The sequence below is a fragment of the Photinus pyralis genome, unplaced genomic scaffold (assembly GCF_008802855.1).
Source record: "Photinus pyralis isolate 1611_PpyrPB1 unplaced genomic scaffold, Ppyr1.3 Ppyr1.4_LG6, whole genome shotgun sequence".
In the NCBI taxonomy this organism is placed as follows: domain Eukaryota; kingdom Metazoa; phylum Arthropoda; class Insecta; order Coleoptera; family Lampyridae; genus Photinus; species Photinus pyralis.
This window is the reverse complement of record NW_022170663.1, coordinates 27,148,445-27,172,120: the sequence shown is the minus strand read 5'-3', so window position 1 is coordinate 27,172,120 and position 23,676 is coordinate 27,148,445. Positions and strand designations below refer to the sequence as shown.

The following is a 23,676-nucleotide window of genomic DNA, read 5'->3' as shown; positions in this document are numbered from 1 at the left end:
ACGTAAGAAGGAAGAAGGAGCAAGTAACAAGATAATGCGTAATTGATAACATACCGTAAACGGCCTTAACCTTGTAATATAAATCCGCAAAAATGTGTCAGCAAAGCTTGGAAGTAAGTAAGAGAGAAACTTCACTAAACCTAACACAGCGCCAGTATATCCCAAAAATCGCAGACAAAAATTATCAAGTAACTTTAATGACGTGTATCTTCTTTACAAGTAAAAATCGAATCTCGCGTTTTCGACAAAGACTGCGCGCGCCGACAGAAATGAGAGAAAAACGCACGTCATCGAACGGTAAAAGAACGAACATTATAAAAGAAAGCTATAATACGAAAATAAAGAACGATATGCAAGAAGAAATCTACTACGGGAACACACTACACTACAGAAATTATTATTAACGAATGGGTTACAAGATAATCACCTAGATGGCGTAAAGATTGCTATATAAAGGTAAAAACTCGCATTTGTAATTTGAGCGGGGTTCCACATGGTAATTTAAAAGAGCCAAGATCAAACAGTAAAAAAAATATCGTCACAAAGAGTGTAAAATTTTCAAAAGTGCTCGAAATAAATCTTGCTTCAAAAAAAACCACGACCAATGGACTACAACCTCGAGGAAGGCCAACTGGAAATGTCCTGGGTCAGGACCGCAACCGGTTTAGAAGATGAATAACTAAACCGATAAGACGAGAGTGAGGTCTCGACCGAATTGGGCGGTTGTTTAGTTGCCTCTTACGATACGCAGTGCCCTCTCTGGTAGGGTTATTCTTTGCTGAAGTGTAAACCAATCGTCCTTTCCTTTCATTTTAAGGGTACATTATGTTAAAACGGCAACGACGAGTATTAACAAAATTCGTAATCGTATCTACTGCAAAGTTTTGCAAAAGACGTGGTCCAACTATCAACATTAGTCAAGTAATTTTCTAAAAGAAGAAACGATAAACGACCACATTCTGTAAAGTCCATAATGAAGTTGATATAAATTACGTTGACCTGGGCATACTTTATTAAGGGTACTTTATATAAATGGGTACTAATCATTGCTATATACAATTCTGGGTAATTTAAAAAACGTTTAGCTATCCATATAGCGCAACGTGTGTGTTATGTAAAATACTTTGTGTACCGGAAAATTATGTTTACCTATAGAGATCTGAAATTAACTAGTTACTATTGAAGTTTTATGGTGTAAGAATCCGCGTCATGTTCGCAATTTTCATTTAAAAATGGTGAACGGCATAGGGTTGGGGTTCAGAGAGCGCATGAGAAGTAAATCAAAATGATCCGACGCGCTTATCGATACTTATACCTGCAATACTTTATCTGATAATGAAATGATAAGGTCGGTGGAAGAATTTTCGCATTAGAATAAAGGCGACACTTCATGAATATGAGACGGTACAAATGGGAAAATTTCGAAAAATTCGCGCTATTGATGTGGAAGAATGTGCTACTGCAATGGAGACATCCAGTGCAAACCGTCGTGGAAATTACGGCACCCATTGTGTTCACGCTAATATTGGTGATTTTTCGATCTCTGGTTAGTCCCGAGCAATACCCCGCGTCGTCTTTTCTCCCGTTTCAAACAAAAACGGGGAGTCCACCGGCCAGTAAATCGTAAGTAGTTTACCTTTCCGTTTTTGCAGAATTTATCTAAACTTTTCAGTATAATAATGTGGTCCCCGAAGAATCCATATTTGACCAAGATTATGGATGAAACTGTGAAGGGGTTGAATGAGGCGAATAACGTGAGGTTTTTTAAGCACGTCAGTTATGATGACTCGGACGCGTTGAACGACGAATTACACAATGGGCTCAGGCTTAATTTGTTTGCCGGTGTGATTTTTGACGACAGATTTTCCGGAAATGTAGAAATGATGCAGAACCTTTCCTTTATATTCAGGTAAATTAATAAAGTAAGTACGAGTTATGAAAACAATCGGGCGGTGAGTACATACCAACTATTGTTCTTATCGATATGCGAACAAATCGATAAAGCTTTCCAGCATGAATTACGTTTTCAAAATTTCCTTATCTAATCGTGTATCGACAGATTTTTTTGTTTTGGTATTTTTCACATATTGACTATAGCGATTGTGTCAGAAGCTAATCGGAATACACACGCCTAATCAATTGAGTGATAGGGGTGTTATGCGTGATGTAGTAATATGTACTTGCAAATGATAAATGTTAATTTTTTTAGAATCGTATTGTATGGTCCTTAATATTTGACAAATGGTATCAAGTCGCTGTCAGATTTTATAGTTTCTGCTAATACTAGCCTGAAAAACTGATTTCTCATCAAACCAATTTAAGTTAATTTTTGATTCGGCCCGAAGAACCAATTTAGTATACCATTTTTTCATGTAAATCACATTAATATGGGCTCGTTCTTTCCTCGCGTAGTCGCTAAACATTTCCAAATCGTTGGACATACTTTGACTTCGCCTCGCACCACATCCGACGTAGCCCACCGAAACACAATGACTGTGCCTGCCGTACGTTTCAATATGAAGAAGTACGTATATAAAAAAAATAGTTTTCTGCCTCGGGTGGGTTCCGCCCCCAAAAATAACAAAATTTGAGTAAAAGTGTTTCTCGCCGAAAGAAAGGTTGTAGGGCGAAGGAATTGTACATATGCATTAGTTCCTCGTTTGTTTCTCCTCCAAATGTCTTCATGCTACACCTCGATATGTTATTCTCAATACTTTTCCTTCCCGTATCTCCTAATTACTATACTTAAACCTACTCTCCGTTACTATCTAACATTCACACCGTAACGTATGGCAGGACACAGTATATACTAGCGTTTTTTGGCCTTTCTTGATAAGTATCGCATCCTTATGTACTTCCAGTCTATGCTTTATTTCTTTCTTCTCTTCAAGAAAGATTACTTATCGTCGATAAGAAACCAAAGCCGATGTGACGCATTCTTTCCGGGAAATGTGACGTGTTTATTTTAGAATATTCGGAAGCATTCGGGAGCACTCGGAGAACATTCTAGAACGATTGTTGTTCGCTATATAGGCAAATCGAATTGTGCTTCAAATTAGTTCCGACATCGATGCGCTAGTGTTATGTTATAAATTCTGAGGGATGAATAATCATGAACTGTCTTGCAATTTTATACCTATCTGCCTACCTCGGTACTTTTTGCATTCGGCCTTTTCCCCTTTTTCAGGTATAATACAGATCAGAGCATCAGTCAATTTTTGTTTATCAGCAGCTGTACTTCAATCTAATCATCTTGGCACGGTTTCGTTCTTTCACATACTCACTTAAAATTTCTTCAGAATCTTCCCGTGATCTATTGAGTTTCTCATCTGCTTATCCTAGTAACTTGCCATCTTACTTTAATAAAATATGACCCTACTGCTTTTAAACGGGCTTTATCTTTTAGTTCCTTCAAAGTTGTTTTAACTTTTTGTTTTTAAAATTTTTTTCGATTTTCAGTCTCCTCTGATTCTACACCTTTCTTCTGTATTCATTTTGTCGGTTCGGCATTTTTATTCTCTCCTCTTTGGCTTTTTCCACGTTTTTCCTTTATTTGCTACCTCTACTCTCTATTTTTTTGCCAATTTCCACCCACTTTTTCGATGTTGTGTGAATGTGTGCATAATTTATTTTTTGTCTTCCATCTTTTCTTTAAATCATTGGAATATTTGTTGGTTTTACGTTTTTCCTGCATTATACTTTGTTTTGCTTTGAATTTTTTTGTGTAAGTCTACCTTTTACACTGTTTTAATGTTTAGCTTTTACCAGACAATTGTATGTATATGTGGTTTGTTGTCAAGTACTAAGGTTGTACGAATTGATTGAAGTGGTAACTTTTTCAACTAAACTGACTACTATTCCCTTTCCTAGTGATTTACAATCTTAATAATGAATTGAACCAAGATGGAGGATTCTTGTTAGTTGGTAATAAATTAAATGAAAAAGTTACATTCCTCTAGATGGGCCCTCTATTCTCCCTTACCATTGAAGTGATAAAAAAATCTAAATTTCAAACACCCCAAATGGATGGTTAGTATAATTATACAGCTAATGGAGATATCCCTTGCTCATTCAATCTCGAAATACTGACTGATTCAACTATTGAAAAAGAAAATTGATGCAAATTTCTAGGTCTCGTATAATGAATGGTACCTTTGATTGGGAGTTCAAATTTTACGGTCGGTAAGCTGACAGCAAATGCAGATAAAGTATTATTTGCGCACAATCGACCGCTTCTGACGTGCGACGAATTACAACATGAAATTCCATAAATCAAACGTTTTAATAGTACGTTCGGTATGAACATTATAATGAAACGCGTGTAACGTTATTAGTTATACATAACGTTCACATAGAACGTGTATTATTTCATATTTAATCTACGACGGTTCAAATACATTTTAACCGCACTTAGATAACGTTTTCGTAAATTAAAATTCCAAATTGTATCAAACTTAACGTGCAGGTTATCTATCAAAAAATGTTATTTTGTGTATGGGCAAAATAACGTTTTCTACAGAAAACTTGCACGTTAAGTTTAACGTTAGTGATACATCACAGGGCTGTTATCAATATGAGCGATTCTGATTCTGAGGTTTCTTCGGATAGCGAAGGGGTTGCTCAATACGTTATTGACACCTACTCTGCTTCCGGCAAATCAAGGATGACGTACGTTTGTCTTCTCAAAATTGAATTTGGCGCTTTTAAAACTTTCTTTATTGTTCATATTTACCGTAGCACATTATCTCCTGTGAATGATGGTCAACAAAACTTTAATTCGCGCGTTTAAACTTTTCGCATTTGTTTGTCTTTAACTTCGCTAGCGTATTAGCAAAAAAACAGGAGGTTGATTTACTTCGCTCACTCTGTAACAAAAATCGAAATTGATCACATAGAAAGTATATTAATTGTAAACACCCTGTAATTAGTCTTGTAAAATTGCTCCGGTGGATGTCGGCAGCTGTCGTCCTCATCCTTAAAAATTAAATCCACTAGTTACCGACTTAATTGTTTGTGCTTCTACTGCTCCTAATTATGTTGAAATTTTAATCTTACTCATAATGCGAAAAAACATCGGTAAGCTGAAATGAGAATAATACAAGTTCATAAAATGAAACTCTAATATGACGATAATAAATCTCAACAATTAAATAACTTATGTCCATGAACCTAGCAAAGCAAGGTCAGCAGAACACAATCAAATATATTGCTTAATTAGGTGCTAATTAAGTCTCCTATTCCCGAATTAAATGCTCCTTTTTTTTTTAATTATTACATGTTCTGCCAGGTTCATATGTTCTCAGCAGAACACTACCTTTAAACCCAAGAAAATGAAAAGTGAAGTGTTCTCCCAGGTTCATGTAAATTGAACGTTATGAGGAAATTACTGCCTCCCAAATTCAAAAAGATGTTGTGTACTGTCACTTTTCGTCCCTCATTTGCATTTTAATCCTTATGGGAGAAAAAGTGACACTTTAGACGCTTAAACGAATGACAAAACACGTTCATTTAGTCCATGGAGTACAAAAAAGAAATTTTGAATCCGGTAATAGTTTGCATGCGCAAAACAATATTTTTACAACGTTGTCAGTTTTACTTATATTCATAGTTTCATTTAAATATCTTCATAAATAAAAAAGCATCGCACATGCGTTAAACGAAATTTTTGACACTGCGCATGCGCAAAACCACAAAATTGGGTATGCACGGGATCCTTGAACCAAGCCCTTTCAAATGAGCCCCATAAACAATTTATTTCGCAGTTACTAATTTTTAATTTCATTTGATCTTAAGACAATATTCAAGAATTAAGTTTTTAATAATATCTTTAGTATATTTTGCTTAAATAGCTTTTTAATTCCCAGTCAATTTTCACATGTTGTATAGAATAAATGTAAAATTATAGAAATCTTGAATTCTTGATATTTTTATCCTACTTTTATACCTACATGTTTTAAGTCGCGGATCGCAAAATGAAGAGAAGCGAAGATCTTTTGAGAGTGTATTTATTGAAATGTAGAAATACATATTGACTCGACGACGTACAAAGATAAAATGGTACAGCGTAGTGAAGCCCATTTCAACACATTTCATAAAAATGATCAGAGCAGGGCAACATAAATGTGACTTGCGCTTATAAGCAGCATTTAATTCGGGGATAGGGCACATAATTAGCACCTAATTATGCAATATGTTTGATTGTGTTGTGCCGACCTTGCTCTGCTATGTTCATGGACACAAATAACTTCCCCAGTTAAGTTCAGTTAAAATACACACAAAAATTCTAGGAAACTTAATTATTAGCGTAATAATTTACGGTTTTTTAATGATAACAATACCTTTTTACTCCGTATTATTTGGAAATGTCGAGATCTGGAAATTCCTGCGCAGTGGAAAATTCCCCTAGGTCTAGGACAAGGCTAACGTTCTTTGGTATGCGCAGTTTCTTTACGAAAAATGGAAAAACCCCAACACAGGTTGACCAATGGATGCTCAGATTGTCTCAGGTTAAATAGATAAAATAAACCCATGCTTCAACGTTTGCGCGCTGTTTGGGAGAGTTTATCGCGATTTTATTTTCACGTACCTACACATATTTTTTCGCGGGTCTCCACCAACACAAATAGATACTACAACAACAATGTTTATTCTGCATCACAAACTTGGCACACAATTTTGTCAACCAATCGATTTTTTCATTGCGCTCGACAAGCTGATTTATACGGCGCTTAACTCTCTTCAGAATCGAGGCTTTATACGCTCTTTATGCTTAACGGCGTACAATAGCTCTTTATTCCGAGATTAAAAATTCTCGCAGACGACTATCCGCAAGGGCGACTGATGCTCGTTTCTATTCCTAGATTGCCATACTGACATGCCGAAGTGGAACCACCGCAACTATTGCGACCGGCGTCCCCTTTTCACCAATCGCAAGCCCTCGTTCTTATCTAATCTGTGACCGCATCTCTGCTGAAAACCGACGCATTCTTAACGCACCTACTTTTCATTTAAAACGATATCTTTGCGATTTTACATATTCGTACTATAACCCAAAACCTTTCTCAAAAGACTACATAGTTAACTCAAAAGTCATTTCATGTTCAAACCTAACCCCCACGCAACACGGTTCCAAAGCTGCAGACAAGCTCTCCCCCTGGTACTTTAATGTATAAGACGTAATAAATCGTGCAAGAAGTCATTATCGGTAAAAACTGGTCAAAGAACTAACGCCCTTAATCCATGAAAACTTCAGGGCTGGGGTTGTGACTGACTTGCCGGTGTTTAGTCGTTTCCTACGACACGCAGTGTCTCTGCGGTAGAAATATTCTTTGACCGCCCCCACATGGGGAACATATTTACATAATAGAATAACTAATAAAACAAGTTAAAAAGTAATCGTAAACGATTTACAAAAAGCGCATTTCCACTTGCATTGATTTCCCATTTGTAAGATACAACTGTTAAAATCGTAAAAATCCGGTCACAAATATGAAAGAGCCATTTTTGACGTGCTACTTCAATTTCAATTTATAAGAAGAATTTCATTTGAATGCTTTTCTAAATAAGAAAGTTGGAACTGCGCATGCGCAAATCTAAATTTTGAAACTAACGTTAGATTTTCCTTCATTCCAAGTGTCTATGTATCAAATGTCGTTTAAATTCTTCCATAAATAAAAAAGTTAGCACTGCGCATGCGCAAAAGCAAATTTTGAAACTGGCGTTAGATTTTCATTTATTCCAAGTGCCTATATATCAAATTTCATTCAAATACTTTTATAAATAAAAAAGTTAGCAATTCGGTTTATAAATAGTCGAGATGCGAAAAGGGCACTGTGAATTTTGAATCGATCCGACTCAACTTTTGGCATTGCGTATTATATGGCTAAAGCTATGCCCATATTGAATTTCATCCAATTCAGTTCATAACTAACGGAGATGTCAAAGCGATCGGACATTTCTAAACAAAGTTATCGTTCACACGGACAGATAGAGGGACAGACAGACAAAGGAACAGACGGACAGACCAACAGACAGACGACAGACAGCAATACAAAATTATAAACGATCTCTAGGATCGTTAATAAACGGCAAAAGTGTAAAATTATAGAACATGTAAAAAACGGTTTTTTGGATTTTTTACAATAACTTGTTTAGCAATAAACGCAAAAAAATTCCTTCCTTGGTGTAAGCCTCGACACCATAACGAACCAAATAGCGAAAAAAGTAGAACAATAGCTCTTAAGAAGAACTAGTAGCGTCTCAACGAACGAGCGGACGAACGGACGGACGGACAAAGTAGGTAGCCACAATAGCGAATTTTTTTTATTATTTATATTTTTCTGGAAATGCGCTAAAAAATGTTGAACCGTAGCTGAATGTACCGTTACATAGTCCTCCTGCGGTGAATGAAATGGAAACTTTATCGGAGACACGCGCTGTTAGTCACGTAGGCATTGGTTTTTAGTGCATAAAATTTGGTGGTTAAAATCAAATGTAAGGGCAAACTAACTCTTGTTATAACTAACCAACCCTCGTGAGTTGGGTTTTTTTCCTATAAAAACAAATGCTTCAATCCATTATTTTAATACGTTGTCTTTCTTAGGTTTCCAGGAGAAGTTGGTCAGTTTATGAGCTGGAAAACGGATGAGATATTTCCAGTTTACTACACCCCTGGCCTAAGATCGCCGACGCTCAACGAGGGTGGACCACCAAGCTACCGCGATGAAGGTTTTCTAATGCTCCAAGAACAACTATCTTTGTCAGTTATAAATCACTACAAGGAAACCATCAATGGAACCTCTTACAATCGATCATCGACTCCGATCTTTATGCAGAGATTTCCATATCCTAAATACACAACTGATTTATTGCTGTCGTCGCTTGACATCTTCATTGGAATTGTATTTATGGTCAGTTTCGTATATCCGTGTATAAATACCGTCAGGATTATTGCTACTGAGAAAGAGAAGCAGCTGAAGGTAAGTCAAGAGGCGTAACGGTATGTTTAACTTCGTCCATTACGTTTAGGAAGCCATGAAAATTATGGGATTGCCAAACTGGTTGCATTGGACAGCGTGGTTTTGCAAGTCTTTAATCATGATGCTGATATCTTTAATATTAATGGTCGCCTTATTAAAAGCTCCTTGGTATCCTGGCACTGAATTCACTATATTTACATTTTCAAACCCAATCATACTGTTCATCTTCTTGGTGTTGTTCGCGTGCTCGTTGATCACGTTTAGTTTTGCTGTGAGTGCGATGTTTTCTAAAGGTATAGTGAGTGCTCTTGAACTTTGCCAACTGACAACACTTTTTAGCCAACACGGCGGCCACTTTCGCCGGTATTGCTTGGTTTATGTTGTATGCACCATATATGGCCTTTCAGTACAAATACGACGAACTCTCACTGGCGGAAAAATTACTCGCGTCATTGTGTTCCAATTCCGCCTTGGCGTTAGGCATGAAATTGATCGTCAAAATGGAAAGTGCCGAGATAGGTTTGCAATGGTATACCATTTGGACACACGTTCAAGGAGATGATCTCCTGTTTGGATACGTCCTAATTATGCTTGCAATTGACGCGGTGCTGTACCTTCTGATAGCGCTTTATGTGGAATCGGTTTTCCCAGGTGACTACGGTATAGCGCAACCGTGGTACTTTCCGTTCCTTCCTTCCTATTGGTTTGGATCTTCGGTTTGCGGTAAGTGTAGACTTGTAGAGTGTGCATATTATTAATTCAAAACGTTGTCTGTAGAAAGTTACCAAGAATGTAAACCTCTAAGTCCGAATGCAAACCACGAAAAGGAACCTACGCATCTGCACCCTGGTATCCAAATTAAGGCGATAGGAAAAGTATATTCGAATAAAAAAGTAGCCGTCGACGGGTTTTCTCTTAACATGTACAGGGATCAAATTACAGTGCTGTTGGGTCATAACGGCGCAGGTAAAACTACTCTAATGTCAATGTTAACCGGAATGATACCACCCACCAGTGGAACTGCAACGATAGGAGGTTACGACATTAGAAACAATATCAAAGGGGTCCGCAACAGTCTTGGGATATGTCCACAGCACAACATTCTCTTTGATGAACTAACCGTTGAGGAGCATCTCTATTTTTATAGCAAGTTAAAGGGGGTGACACGGACAGAGGTTAATAAAGAAATCGAAAAATACATAGGGTTGTTAAAACTCACAGACAAGGTAAGCGTGGTTTGCATAACGAGAACTTCACATGGATTTTAGACCAAAACGCTTGCTGGTCAACTGTCTGGAGGAATGAAAAGGAAGCTATCTGTCGGTGTGGCCCTATGCGGTAACTCCCGGGTGGTTATGTGTGATGAGCCAACGGCTGGAATGGATCCGTCAGCTAGACGAGCGTTGTGGGATTTGTTGTTGAAGCAAAAGAAAGGTAAGAAGACGTTAAAAAGAATTCGTGTTTATCTTTATCTGTTATTAATAAAACGCATTATCTTGCACTTGAAGTTGTGCTTTGTCACTCTCACTTATGTTCCAATAGCAGATTAAGCAAGTGCAATTTGTACAAAGCTGATTTAATTCTTATTTAAACTTAATTTTTAAAAATGGGTTTGTTTCTTCGAAGCTTAACTTGTCCGCACGCTAGCTTCTGTTGAGACCCAGCACTTTCCTGTTATTGTATTTAGATTTACTTCTCTCGCATGCTAACTCTGCGCACTCGCACATGCGCACTTTGTCACAGGTTTAATATAATTGATCGATTTGCTACTTTCTCAAAAACCAAAAAAATGTGTACACTAACCTAATATGCGTGCCATATCAGCAAAATATAGATTGTAATGGTCTTAGGGGTCCCCCAATCCGGTTCTGCAATTGTGTCTTACTCTATACTTAAGTTGGCAAAACTACGAGCTATTTGCATCTAACATGTTAAATTGCATGTAGGTACAAAAAATATAACGTCAAAAGCTCTACTCCAGCATCGAATTAAATTAATATAACACGAAAAGTACATTTGAGAATACCTATAGTAAGTACATTCATGTGAAAGTCGATTACCGCTCAAGCAAAACATATTATAAATAGAGGAAATGATTATTAGAGGTAATACCTATTTGATACATTTTGATCGGTACTACCACAGACCATCAACGGCACTACCAACGTAAACGATTCACCGTTGAATCAAGTTTGGTTTAATGAAGATGCTACAGCATCTAATTCGCGATCTGGAACTTCTTCCTCCAAACCATTGTTTAAATGTCCAAACGACGCGTGATACGCGAAATACCTACTGCTTGGGTATTTTATTTAATACACCAAAATATATAATTTAACAAGTGTTTTTGTTTTCAAACACTCACAAAATTCAAAAAGGTTTATGGAATATTAAAAAAACATAAAAAACATAAATTACTGGTAATTTTACAAAAATATTTGTAAATTACATAAAAAACATCAATTACTGGTAATTTTACTGTAAAATTACTGGTAATTTTACTGTAAAATTACGGTTTTTTAAAAAAAAAATGGTAAGTTACATAAATTACATAAAATACATAAAAAACATAAGCAATTGGTAATTTTACACGTAATATTACGCACTTTTAAAAAAACGTGTAATTTAACATCACTACTCATACCTATATACCAAGACACAAGAGCTTTAGTCAGCACGAGAAAGAAAACAACAGCAACAGCGAAAAATCTGACTATATTATAAGTACTTCATAATGATTCTGGGACTTCCCCAATCCGACACTGAAAATGTTGACTTCCCGTACACTTACAGTTGACACCTCTAGAAAATGTACGAGCAGAGCCATCTACCTTTCAAGTCGAAACGACGGACGTTTCGCGGCACTTTTGCTTCTCGGTAGCAGTCGGCCCAATAAAAGAGGGTACGAATGAACTCCTACGTTGTGTAATCGGTTCTTTGTGTTGTGTTGGGTCGTGAGACACAGTCGGGAGGGGAATTAAATAAAAGACAGTGCCTCCGAAGGGAATAAGAAAATGAAATTTATTACGCATGAGGCTTTGTTCCGCGGAGCAAATTCCAAACCGAAAAACCAGGGAACAAAGAACCAGCAAGTAAAAAACGAAAATCAAGTAATCAAGTCAGATGTGGCTAAACAAATTAATCAATCGAGATATAAATGACATCATAATTACAGCTGGTAAACAAAATAAATCATTTGGGTATAAAACACATCTACGGTTCAATTTAGACAAAACAAATCGTAAAATGATAAATTGCATGTACAGGGTGAGTCAACGATTGCGCGGGGTAACTTAATGCCTTGAAGATAAGATTTTTCGATAGAGTACTTTAATATTATGATATGGTTGAATGTTCTCCACATTTTAAAAATATTTGGAATTATACAGGGTGCGCCCACAAAGTAGGGCGCCAAAATGGTAATTTTGTAAATAGAACCCCCTGTATTTGAATGCATTTTTGAATTCTACGCGTAATTCTACGTCTAGAATAAAAAAACCACGAAAACCAAGATATTTTGAAAAATATCAGAGATAGGTATAGGACATTATTATCAAAAGTTGAAGGTTTTTGGAAGAGCTAAAAGATGACGGAAAAATATACAGGGTGTTCCATTTAAAAAAAGTGAGAGTTTTTAATGTGAAGTTTTGCAACTTTGGACCTACCAAAAAAAACACCCTGTAAGCTATTTTTTTAATGTTTCATAGTAGATGTATTTATTTGACTTTTACTTCACCCAGGATAAAAGATATAAAACCTGGAATCAAAATTTAAGTAATAATTTTGACAATAAACTGACGCTTGCAAATGCCCAATTTTTCTTACAAATCGAATTATCTTTAAAACTACTAGTTTTGGCACCCTACTTTGCGGGCGCACCATGTATAATTCCAAATATTTTTAAAATGTGGAGAATATTCAACTATATCATAGTACGAAAGCACTCTATCGAAAAATCTTATCTTCAAGGCATTAAGTTACTCCGCGCAATCGTTGACTCACCCTGTACATAGGAAAACATCAAAATGGAGTGACTCTACTCCAGTCTCAATTAACATAAATTAATTTAACAAGAAAAGTACATGTGCGAATACCAATAGTGTATTTTAAATATAGGAAATGTTAATTAGAGGGCTCCTTAATTCTCGTATTGCTAAGATGCCAAGAGCTGCGGTTCATACGAGATGAGCATTCAACAGAAACAGCGATCGGACTGTATTAGGTACCTACTCCCCAGTTCTGCAGCCTGTACGAGATGAAACAAGAAACATACAGCGACAAATCGGACTGCATGTGGTTCCTTTTTGTCCCGAAGATAAATTTTTAGATCAAGCATCCAGGGTGACCTCATAATGATAATCCAGTTACACATGAATAGGTACATAAAAAATACAAAATAATGGCATAATCACCTGTATAACAATATCAAACAAACATGATTCAGATAAACAAAAACAAAAGCTTTAGTACCCCACGGTACTTTTATGCAAAATGTAAATAATAACAAATTGGTACAAGGCATTCAATGAAAATAGTTTTATTCTTTAGTACAAGAAAGAATAAAATGGTTACTACTGTAAATACACCTTCAAAACACAGCAAACAAAATAAACAAGTTAAAAAAGTGATCGTAAACGATTTACAAAAAGCGCATTTCCACTTGCATTCATTTCCCATTTGTATGATGCAACTTCTGTTAAAATGGTAAAAATCCGGCCACAAATATGAAAGATAGCGTTGCATAAGTGCAATCCATTTTTGACGTGCTACTTCAGTTTCAGTTTATAAGATGAATTTCATTTCAATGCTTTTCTACATAAGAAAGTTGGAACTGCGCATGCGCAAATCTAAATTTTGAAACTAACGTTAGATTTTCCTTTGTTCCAAGTGGCTATGTATCAAATTTCATTTAAATACTTTTATAAATGAAAAAGTTTGCAATTCGGTTTATAAACGATCGAGCTGCGAAAAGGGCACCTGTGAATTTTGAATCCATTCGACTCAACCTTTGGCATTGCATATTATATGGCTAAAGCTATGCCCATATTGAATTGCATGCAATTCAGTTCATAAGTAACGGAGATGTAAAAGCGATCGGACATTTCTAAACCAAGTTATCCTTCACACGGACAGATAGAGGGCCAGACAGACAAAGGAAAATACGGACAGACCAACAGACAGACGACAGACAGCAATACAAAATTATAAACGATCTCTAGGATCGTTAATCAACGGCAAAAGTGTAAAATTATGGAACATGTAAAAAACGGTTTATTGGTTTTTTTACAATAACTTTTTTAGCAATAAACGCAGAAAAAATGCCTTCCTTGGTGCAAGCCTCGACATCATAACGAACCAAATAGCGAAAGAAGTAAAAAAATAGCTCTTAAGATAAAGAACTAGTAGCGTCTCAACGAACGATCGGACGGACGGACGAACAAAGTGGCCACAATACCGCATTTTTATTTTTATTTTTGTGGAAATGCGCTAAAAACGAGAAAAACCCGTGAACGCGTGATGCCCCTCGTAACAATTATGTAGAACATGTTACAAAGCGTAGTTGATGACCAAATATTGTAACGGGAGTCCATTAACGGATTTTATTCGGAGGCAGATGGTTCTGAATACGGTCCTGACTTTTGAAAGTTGTTAGCGCCGGTGGGTGAGTCGCGGGATGTGACGTGATTAGTTCGGATTAGAGTAGGATGTTGTTTATTTTGCAGTCGTTGCTATCTAGGTTCCTAAGTAACGTCAGTTTTACTGTTTCAACGGGAAATGACTCCACATTGAGTCGATTTATAGATGGATTGGGTGAAATAATTAGTTTCATTTTATAGCACATGTTAAATTGACATTTTAATAGGTTTGAATGAGTAGGCTAAGCCGTTCTTTAACCCTAAGGATAGATAAAGTGATCACTTTAACCGTTAGGATAGATAAAGTGAAACAAATGATTGTGCATTCTAATGACATCTGTCATTCTTATTTCAAATGCACGATATAAAATGTCGTTCAGAACATATGACAATTCTGTTACTATGAAAACGATCTCGACGGCAAAACCTAAGCTTGCTATTTTTGACATCTCTAAATTAAATTCAGAATGGTCAGAAGCTTAACTTTATTTACATAAAAGTCAGGAAAATGACACACTACTGGCGAGGAAATATTGAAGTGCGAGGCCCTTAGGGGCCGAGTACTTTAATTTCTGAGTCAAGTAGTGTCATTTTACTGACGAGTTTTGTATTAAATTTTACCCGAAATCGTATTTCAATATAACATTTCAATTTGTATGTAAAACTTTTGATTAATGTCAATCTGCCAGTGATGACAGGAGTCATAGACATTAGAAATGTTACAAATGCGGCCGGTAAAGTGACGATGCGGCCGGTACAGTAACAGGTGCGACCAGTAAAGTGACAACCGGCGGAAAACGTAGTCTGTTCTGCCTCTGTTATGGAAACTCAAATTTCCTGACAGAAAGTAGGCATGAAAATCAAGGTTTCAGGACGATTTTGAGTAAAGTTTTGTATTATACACAATGATAAAGCCGAGAAAGGGAAACTAACTATCTCGTGAAAGTTAATTCACTCGTGGCTGCGCCTCTCACGAATTAACATCTTTCACTCAATGGTTAAAATATCTCTTTATTGTCTTTGTATAATAAATGACTATTATCGGTGAAAAAATTTTGTATTCCCGAACGGGATTCACTCAAAAAAGTAAAATAGTCGGAAATTTGGAATGAACCGTGAAAGCGAATCGGTTAGCGAACTTAAATCGGTCACCTGTAATTCACCGTGGGGTGGTTTTAATTTTAATTTTATTTTATTGGTAAAAGATATTCTGTACTTGATTATTATAATATAAACATAAGAAACCAAACTTACTAAATGTTGGGGAACACCCCAGTATTTGCACCGAGTAAAATCGATGCAATTTGTACTTAATGCACACAAGTTGAGCGTTACTCGCCTGAACGAGAACGATTGTACCTATTTTCTAAGACAAGTTGATCAAATGTTACCGTATATTGAGCAGTTTTATACAACTACGCCGTAAAAACCTTACAAAAAGTGTAATACAAATTCCTTCTAGATAGAACCATACTACTAACCACTCACTTTATGGACGAGGCCGACTTACTTGGAGATCGGATCGCTATAATGGCAGGTGGCAAATTGGAGTGTAGTGGGTCCAGCTTCTTCTTAAAGAAACAGTACGGCGCCGGTTATCAATTAATATTGGACAAATCGCCTGAATGCAACATTGAATCTGTAACGGCGCTCTTAGGCAAATACATACCGAATATAACCGCCACTAGCAATATTGGATCGGAATTAACCTACATACTAAACGAGTCGTACAACAACGTTTTCGAAAGCATGCTGGGCGAGCTCGAGCAAAAAAGCGTCGGTTTAGGTGTGCGCAGTTATGGCGTGTCACTAACAACTTTGGAAGAAGTGTTTATGAAGTGGGATACGCGTACTACTCGTGTCACTATTCTAATGACCTCAATTCCAGGGTAGGAGCTGACCATAGCCAAGCCGAAGTGAAAAATGCACCTGAAGAAACAAAGCCGTCTCCCCTCGATGTAAGCTTCCACGTAAGTGGCACAAATGAAAAAAAGTTAGACGCCGAGTTTTTAACGGGATTTGCCTTGTGGTTAAACCAAATCAACGCAATGTTCAGGAAACGAGGCCTATCAATTCTAAGATCTTGGTTGCTATTTATAATCCAAAATTCCATTCCGGTGGTCTTTCTGGTGCTGACTGTGATCATCGCAATGAAAATATCAAAGTCCCCGGATCAACCTATGATCAGAATCAGATTAAACCGTTATATCAATCCGATCACTACAATGAGCCGTCACCACGCAAGTCCTCACTCACAGAGCTTCCTCCATATGCTGGCCAACGATAAATATATTGTCCGCAACTGGGAGAACGTCACGGATATGGAATTCTCCGAAAAGATGATCGAAGAATCCGAAAACAATATGGCCAACTACAACACTCGGTACATCGCCGGTGCATCGTTCAAAGAAAACAACTCCATTACTGCCTGGTTCAGTAACCAACCTTTCCACGGCGCCCCATTGGCATTACAATTGGTGATGAACGCCATTTTACAATCTGAAGTAACGCCTAATAACTCCATTTCGGTACTTAATTGGCCATTACCGCAAACCATTAGTACACAGGTAAACCATAAATCTACTCAAAGATGTAATTAATACCTCACGTTCGCAGTTCTCCTCTCTGTACTCTCGCGGCAATATGGGATTTCAAATATCGTTCAACCTGGGTTTTGGAATGGCTTTCGTCTCGGCGTTTTACATATTGTTCTACATTCGTGAGCGATCCGCTAAGTTCAAGCACTTGCAGTTTGTCTCTGGTGCGAATGTCTCATCCTTTTGGATTCCGTCATTTATATGCGATGTTATTACCTTTATTTTTACATCGCTATGTATCATTGTGACGTTAGCCATATTTCAGAAGGAAGGATTTAGTTCCGCAGAAGACCTGTGTAAGTAGAAACAAGTTAAAAGGTCCTTATGCAACCATAAATGACGAGAGCGTATTTTCCTCCAAATAGTTAATGCTGCCCCATTCTCTTCATGAAACGCTTTTAAATGCTTTCGTAAATAGCATTGCGCATTGTCCACATTAGAAATTTCATTGAATACTTTCATAAATAAAACATACAGCATGCGTTAACAATAATTTTGAAACCGGTATTAGTTTTAGTTTCATTCAAGGTGCCTACATATGATATTTCATTTAACTGCTTTCATAAATAAGAAAGTTGCCATTGCGCATGCGCAAAACCAAATTTTGCAACTGGTGGTAGATTTGTCTATGCCAAACGCCTATGTATAAAATTTCATTTAACTGCCTTCATAAATAAGAAAGTTGGCATTGCGCATGCGCAAAACAACCTTTTGTAAATGTCGTTAATGTTACTTATATTAGTAGTGTTTACATATAAAGTTTCACTTAAATATCTTCCTAAATAAAAAAGTTAGCATTGCACATGCGTTAAACCAAATTTTTGACACTGCGCAGTGCGCATGCACAAAACCACAAAATATGGGTATGCACGGAATCCTTGGACCAAGCCCTTTCAAATGAGTCCTATATCGCCAAAATCGGTTCAGTGGTTTAGAAGGAGTACGTGTGACATACGGACGGACGGACGTCAAAGTGCAGCGATTTTTCACTTTGAGGAAAATACGCTAATATGTTGTGTTCTTTTATTAATTAGTTTTATCGATGAAAGACACTTGTAATAGGGAAGAAAAGACAACAAATGATTTGGACTATACTCATCGATTAATTTATTGATAAGTAAACACACCAAAGGTAATTAGACATATTTGGGATATTACATGTGGAAGTTGCAAGGATTAATTAAATCAGTGTTGAGTGCATACGGGCTCATTGTCGTTTCGATGTTTATTAGGTCTCCACTAACACAAAGAGACATTACCTCCGCTCCGCGATTAACAATTTTAATTTCTCGTTACAAATTTAGCACGCCATTTTGTCAAACGATTGATTTCTTCATTCCGGCACGATTATTTATAATGGCACTTACAATACAACCAATTGTCAAACTTTTTTTTACTATCTTAGCTTCTTCTCGCAGAAGGCTATAGCTCTGGCAACTATTGGCGTGCTGCAATGCCAAACCGGAACCAACGCAACTTTCGCGATCAGCGTCGCTTTTTTACTAACTGCAAGCACCCATTCTGTTGTTGCGACTCTATGCAAACAGGCCGACGCAACTATCTCTGTTTAACGCACGCGTTTTTTAACGCCACCTTATTATCGCTAATAAACTAACTAGATACATATAACATTTTAATCAGTCTTGGAAACATATTGTAGCGAATATTCTAGAGCGATAGCAAGGCGCCGCCAAGTCGATAAAATATTACTCATAAAACGTTCACTTTCTCATGCACACTTGAAGTATTAATAAAGAAAACTTTCCTGTTGTAAAGAGAAACTTTTTAACTCGATCTAAGAAAATTTATTTAACAGACAGAACTTGGCCGGGGGTAAAAACAAAATTGTATAATAAATCAAGGTAGACCAATACATTACCTAAGTCAAAAAAGAGGTTTACTGAGTGATTAAACACACTTATTTTACAGCTCGAGTTTTCGCCTTGCTCCTTGCTTTCGGTTTTGGCAGCTTACCATTAACATACCTCGCATCATTCCTGTTTGACGTACCAACTTCGGGGTATACAAGGCTCAGCTTATTCAATATAATTTTTGGTAAGTAGTCCATCGGCATTTTTACACATTCACTCCTCTCCTCTTCAGGCTGTGGTTGTTTCATGATAGTTGAAATTCTCAAAATACAAGCGTTTAAATTAACAGACATCGCAGAGACTTTACACCAGATATTTCTTATTATGCCTCACTACTGCCTGAGTTCTGGCTTAAGGGATATGAGCGTACTTCACACAAGTCGAAAATTATGTCAAACGGCAACCGATGTGTGTACCAACTTTTCGCATGGTATTATACCGTTCCTGCCCAATATTACAATTCCACCTCAAATATGCGGCATTTTAGTGTGTCTACAGTTCAAAGAATGCTGTGGTAAATCGAAATTGTGCTTAACGTTTTTCCAAATATAACTATCTCTTGTTCCAGAAACAACCACCTACTTTGCAATGAAGAGCCCGGGCGTTGGTCAACACTTGCTGTACTCCTGTTCATTCGGAATCATCTGTTTTATCCTCTTGTTTGCCATAGAATATGGCTTTTTCGAAGCTCTTGGCAACCTATGCCGACGTCGTCACAAAAACTCACACTCGCCCATTCCTGCGAATATCACCGAGGACGACGATGTATCTGAAGAACAAAGAGCGGTAGCGTACAATGTCAGCATCGGAAACATGAATAAGTATAATCTGGTTATGCACCGACTGTCCAAAAGTTACAAAGACTTGGTTGCCGTTGATGATATATCATTGGGTATAAACAAATGCGAATGCTTCGGTTTACTGGGAGTGAATGGCGCTGGAAAGACCACGACTTTTAAAATGGTAACTGGCGACATTAAAATGACTTCGGGAGATGTATGGGTCAACGGTTGGAGTGTCAGAAGGAATCTTAAGGAAGTGTACCAGGTAATTGGGTATTGTCCACAGTTTGATGCGTTGCTTGATGATCTTACCTGCCGAGAGACCCTAACAATTTTCGGCCTGCTACGCGGAATCAAAAAAAGACAATGTAGTGATCTTGCCGAACACTTGGCGGAAGAATTTGACTTTTTCCGACATTTAGATAAAAAAGTAAAAGAACTGAGCGGTGGCAATAAACGGAAACTAAGCACCGCATTGGCACTAGTCGGAGACCCTCTGGTACTATACCTCGACGAACCAACTGCCGGTGTAGATCCCGCCACCAAGCGCTACCTTTGGAATGCGCTGTGTAAAATTAGAGACAGAGGGAAGACGATTGTGTTGACATCGCACAGCATGGAGGAATGCGAGGCTCTCTGCACTCGAATGGCGATTATGGTAAATGGCAGGATCAAGTGTTTGGGCTCAACGCAACATTTGAAAAGTAAATTCTCCGACGGTTACACTTTAACATTGAAAGTTAAGCAGTTAGACAACGAAGAGTTGCGACAAGCGGCGATCGAACAAATAGAAAATTTTATCAAACAAAACTTCCCCGAAACTATTTTGAGGGAAAAACACCAGGAATTGTTGACATTTTATATTACCGATAAGTCGCGTCCATGGTCAAAGATGTTTGGTATAATGGAACGCGCAAAAACTGCTTTTGACATCGAAGATTACTCGTTAGGCCAATGTACATTGGAGCAAGTGTTTCTTACATTTGCAAAATATCAAAGAGAAGAATAACCATACAATTCTGTTTGTACCTGACCTCTCCTTTATTTGTTGACTGTTTTATTTCAGAAGTCGAAATTTCGACAATAATAAATCTTACCGATATAAATGAAGACTGTATTATTGGTTATAACTATCACTGTAATATCATTTTTGATTGAGGACCACTGTTCAATCGACTGATTCAGTTAATGGGCTCCGATTGGTCCATTTTTGGAACAAACTTTATAAAACGCAGATTTCACGTACCTCCGTTTCCTCTCCTCGATTTTCATTGGGAAGTGAGTGATGGGATGTGGGAGTTGGTTACATACTAAAAATTCCACTGAATTCTTATTTCTTGACATAGCCCTCGCAAGTAAGACATTAAGTCAAAATGGCCTCACAAGACACCATGTAAGTATGCCTGTGTGCACTACATTAACTGTGGCAACTCGTGATGGCCCAAATTGTGACACCTCACCCAATTGTGGCACCAGTGCAAAAGATGCCACAATTTTCTAATGTTATACCCGCACTTCTGGCGCCGCGCTTGTCATTTGTGTACCTTCTACGTCATTTTGTAGAAATGGTGCCACAGTTAATGCAAAACCTTACTTTATGTTGAGATGCCCCAACCTTAGCAACATCCTTTGAATATGATTGTCGATACGAAGCACCCTATACATCATGTTCGTTACACAAGCTGCCAACCGAAATCTGGAGGGATTACAGAAAAGGGAAAGAGAGCGAAGATGAGACGGATGGAATTTCTCGGAAGACCACGTGTTTACCATTTCAAACACCTGCAGTCCAGTTTTTTCCTAGAAATGTGTGAAATGCAGGGAATGGGCGGTTTACGGGTGATTTTTAGGGGTGTTTAATAGATCAAGTTACAGCGTCGCTTGGGGAGGTTAATAAATACGATGCAGAGAATGTGTTCAGGCTATTTTTCTTGTAACCGGCTTAAGTGTAAAGTACGGCTTATATTGGAATATTTTGTTATACCTTAATCATTTGTAATGATCTTAGCCTCCTACTATCTTGGCGGGCTAACGCTAACTTCAAGTAACACCGGAATATTTGACCATGTTCTGTAGTATTGGGAATGCCAAACTAACATGGCTGCCTATTTGAATATTCTCACATAAGTTTCCCGCGAGAATCTGTCACTCGGGGGCCACTCCGAATGCACTAAGATCGTGATCGTCATGTAGGACACCTACGTTGTGTAGTAACTGAGTTCTCAGCAGGCACTGAGGGCGTTTTATGGGTATAACTACTGTCAATTTGGAATTGATTGTGACCACCACATGGTGTATACAACTTGCAACTCGTTATTTTGGCTTGGGAGTTCGAATCTTCTAATTTTGGAATACATATCTCACGTGCTTTGATCTACTAAAAATTGGAAATTAGGTTCAATACAAAAAATGGAAAACAAGCCTGAGAGGTTCCACTCTGTATATACAACGACGATACATACATTTTTGAGAGTTAGCAACCATGCAATTCCTAGGTGGGTAAAGTCTTAGGGAAAAGCTGCTGCGTCATCTAGAAAGCACGAACGGAGGTCTACATACGTTTGGCATCCTGTTTTGAATGGCGGTCATGAACTCGTCGCTCCATAAATGTTTGTTGTTATTTTGTGTTATTTAATGCAGATAGTAATTTTTGCATTTCTTTATATCGTATTTGTGTTTTGTATGCCGCTTTTTATACTTTTTGTATTTTTCAATCTTTGTTTTCGAAATTTACTTGGTTTAACCGCAATGCAGAATGAAATGTTTAATACCGTTATCCTTTTGTTAGTAATTGTTTACGTTTTTGGTGTAATGTGTCTGCTTAATTTATAGTTATTGATGTTGATTACTTGGTCTTGTCCCTGAAGTAACATTCATATAAGTTTTGATCATGTGATTTTAATATGTGGAAATTACGGAGTTGTTTGATGTATGTACTGGCTGGTTGTTTGTAACTAACAATTTTCTCCGTGAATGAAGTAGTCACGGGGGTGGTAAAATCTGTAGTCAAAATTGAGCTACGACACGTAATTCCGTGTAGGCTCGAAACCAGGGGCGGGTTACCTATCTTACCGGAGCGGGATTGCGCTAATCAAAGCTCTTCAGTTTAGAATCCGTGTGCGATAAATGAGTTACGATTCGTAATTTCCACATATTTTGTTTTTAGTTGTATTTGCCTACAAGGCCATGTAATTTTCCTTTTAACAAAAGGACTTTATTGCGACAAAAATGAGTCACATCCTGTGTATTTCACCCTTTTTTAGAATCTTGGTACCTGCTTACTTGACCCAAAATTCCCAAAACTTGTTCTTAACCTCTATGTTACCTCTTGAAGTCTACATGCTACTTTTTATGTTGCTATAATTTTATGTTACGCATTCACATCAGTACTAACAATTAATTTTACTACACAATTTAATATTAATTATACGGCTGGTTTTTTTTATTGGTAAGTCTTTTTTTCCCCTGCCTGTTTCTACTTTTATTCAGTAAACTACCATTTTCAAAGTTTATTTTTGCAATGTAATTTATTTCGACTTAAATTTCCGAGCTTTTACAATCAATAATAATTGCGATCATTATTAAACAAACTTTTCACCATTTGAGTGTTTTATTTTACATTCCTTCCCTACTGTGCTTCAGGTCATAGCGTTGTTTACAACTAACGTAAGGGGGCCCTGCCTTTGATGTTGGATCACGTGTCACTTTTCAAATTTAAGGGAGATCTTGTTTAGTTTTGGAGGGAATAGTCATTTGGGTGGCCATTTTTAAACGTTGCTGGGTTGACTTTATTTCCGTGTTTTTGTAGTGTT

The 23,676-nt window shown here is 37.3% G+C and overlaps 1 protein-coding gene across 2 annotated transcripts; it reads left to right on the top strand.

The window, feature by feature from the left end:
* Positions 1-1,381: 1,381 nt before the first annotated feature.
* LOC116173425 (ATP-binding cassette sub-family A member 3-like) lies at positions 1,382-20,960 on the top strand. 2 transcript variants are annotated; one of them, XM_031490894.1, is made up of 13 exons: positions 1,382-1,623; positions 1,673-1,909; positions 8,603-8,978; positions 9,028-9,271; positions 9,318-9,701; positions 9,756-10,204; positions 10,247-10,412; positions 16,077-16,452; positions 16,503-17,181; positions 17,231-17,507; positions 19,141-19,266; positions 19,315-19,596; positions 19,651-20,960. In XM_031490894.1, the coding sequence occupies exons 1-13, from the start codon at positions 1,391-1,393 to the stop codon at positions 20,871-20,873; spliced, it is 5,052 nt and encodes a 1,683-aa protein (XP_031346754.1). In that variant the 5' UTR covers positions 1,382-1,390; the 3' UTR covers positions 20,874-20,960. The 2 variants fall into 2 exon arrangements, with proteins under 2 accessions (XP_031346754.1, XP_031346756.1); XM_031490896.1 differs by lacking the exon at positions 1,382-1,623 and having other exon boundaries at positions 1,801-1,922.
* Positions 20,961-23,676: the final 2,716 nt, after the last annotated feature.

Excerpts from the sequence above, each read along its gene's own strand:
- LOC116173425 (XM_031490894.1), top strand. The coding sequence starts at position 1,391 with ATGAATATGAGACGGTACAAATGGGAAAATTTCGAAAAATTCGCGCTA. Across the intron at positions 1,910-8,602 it reads AACCTTTCCTTTATATTCAG|GTTTCCAGGAGAAGTTGGTC; the intron begins GTAAATTAATAA and ends TGTCTTTCTTAG. Across the intron at positions 16,453-16,502 it reads TTGGAAGAAGTGTTTATGAA|GGTAGGAGCTGACCATAGCC; the intron begins GTGGGATACGCG and ends CCTCAATTCCAG.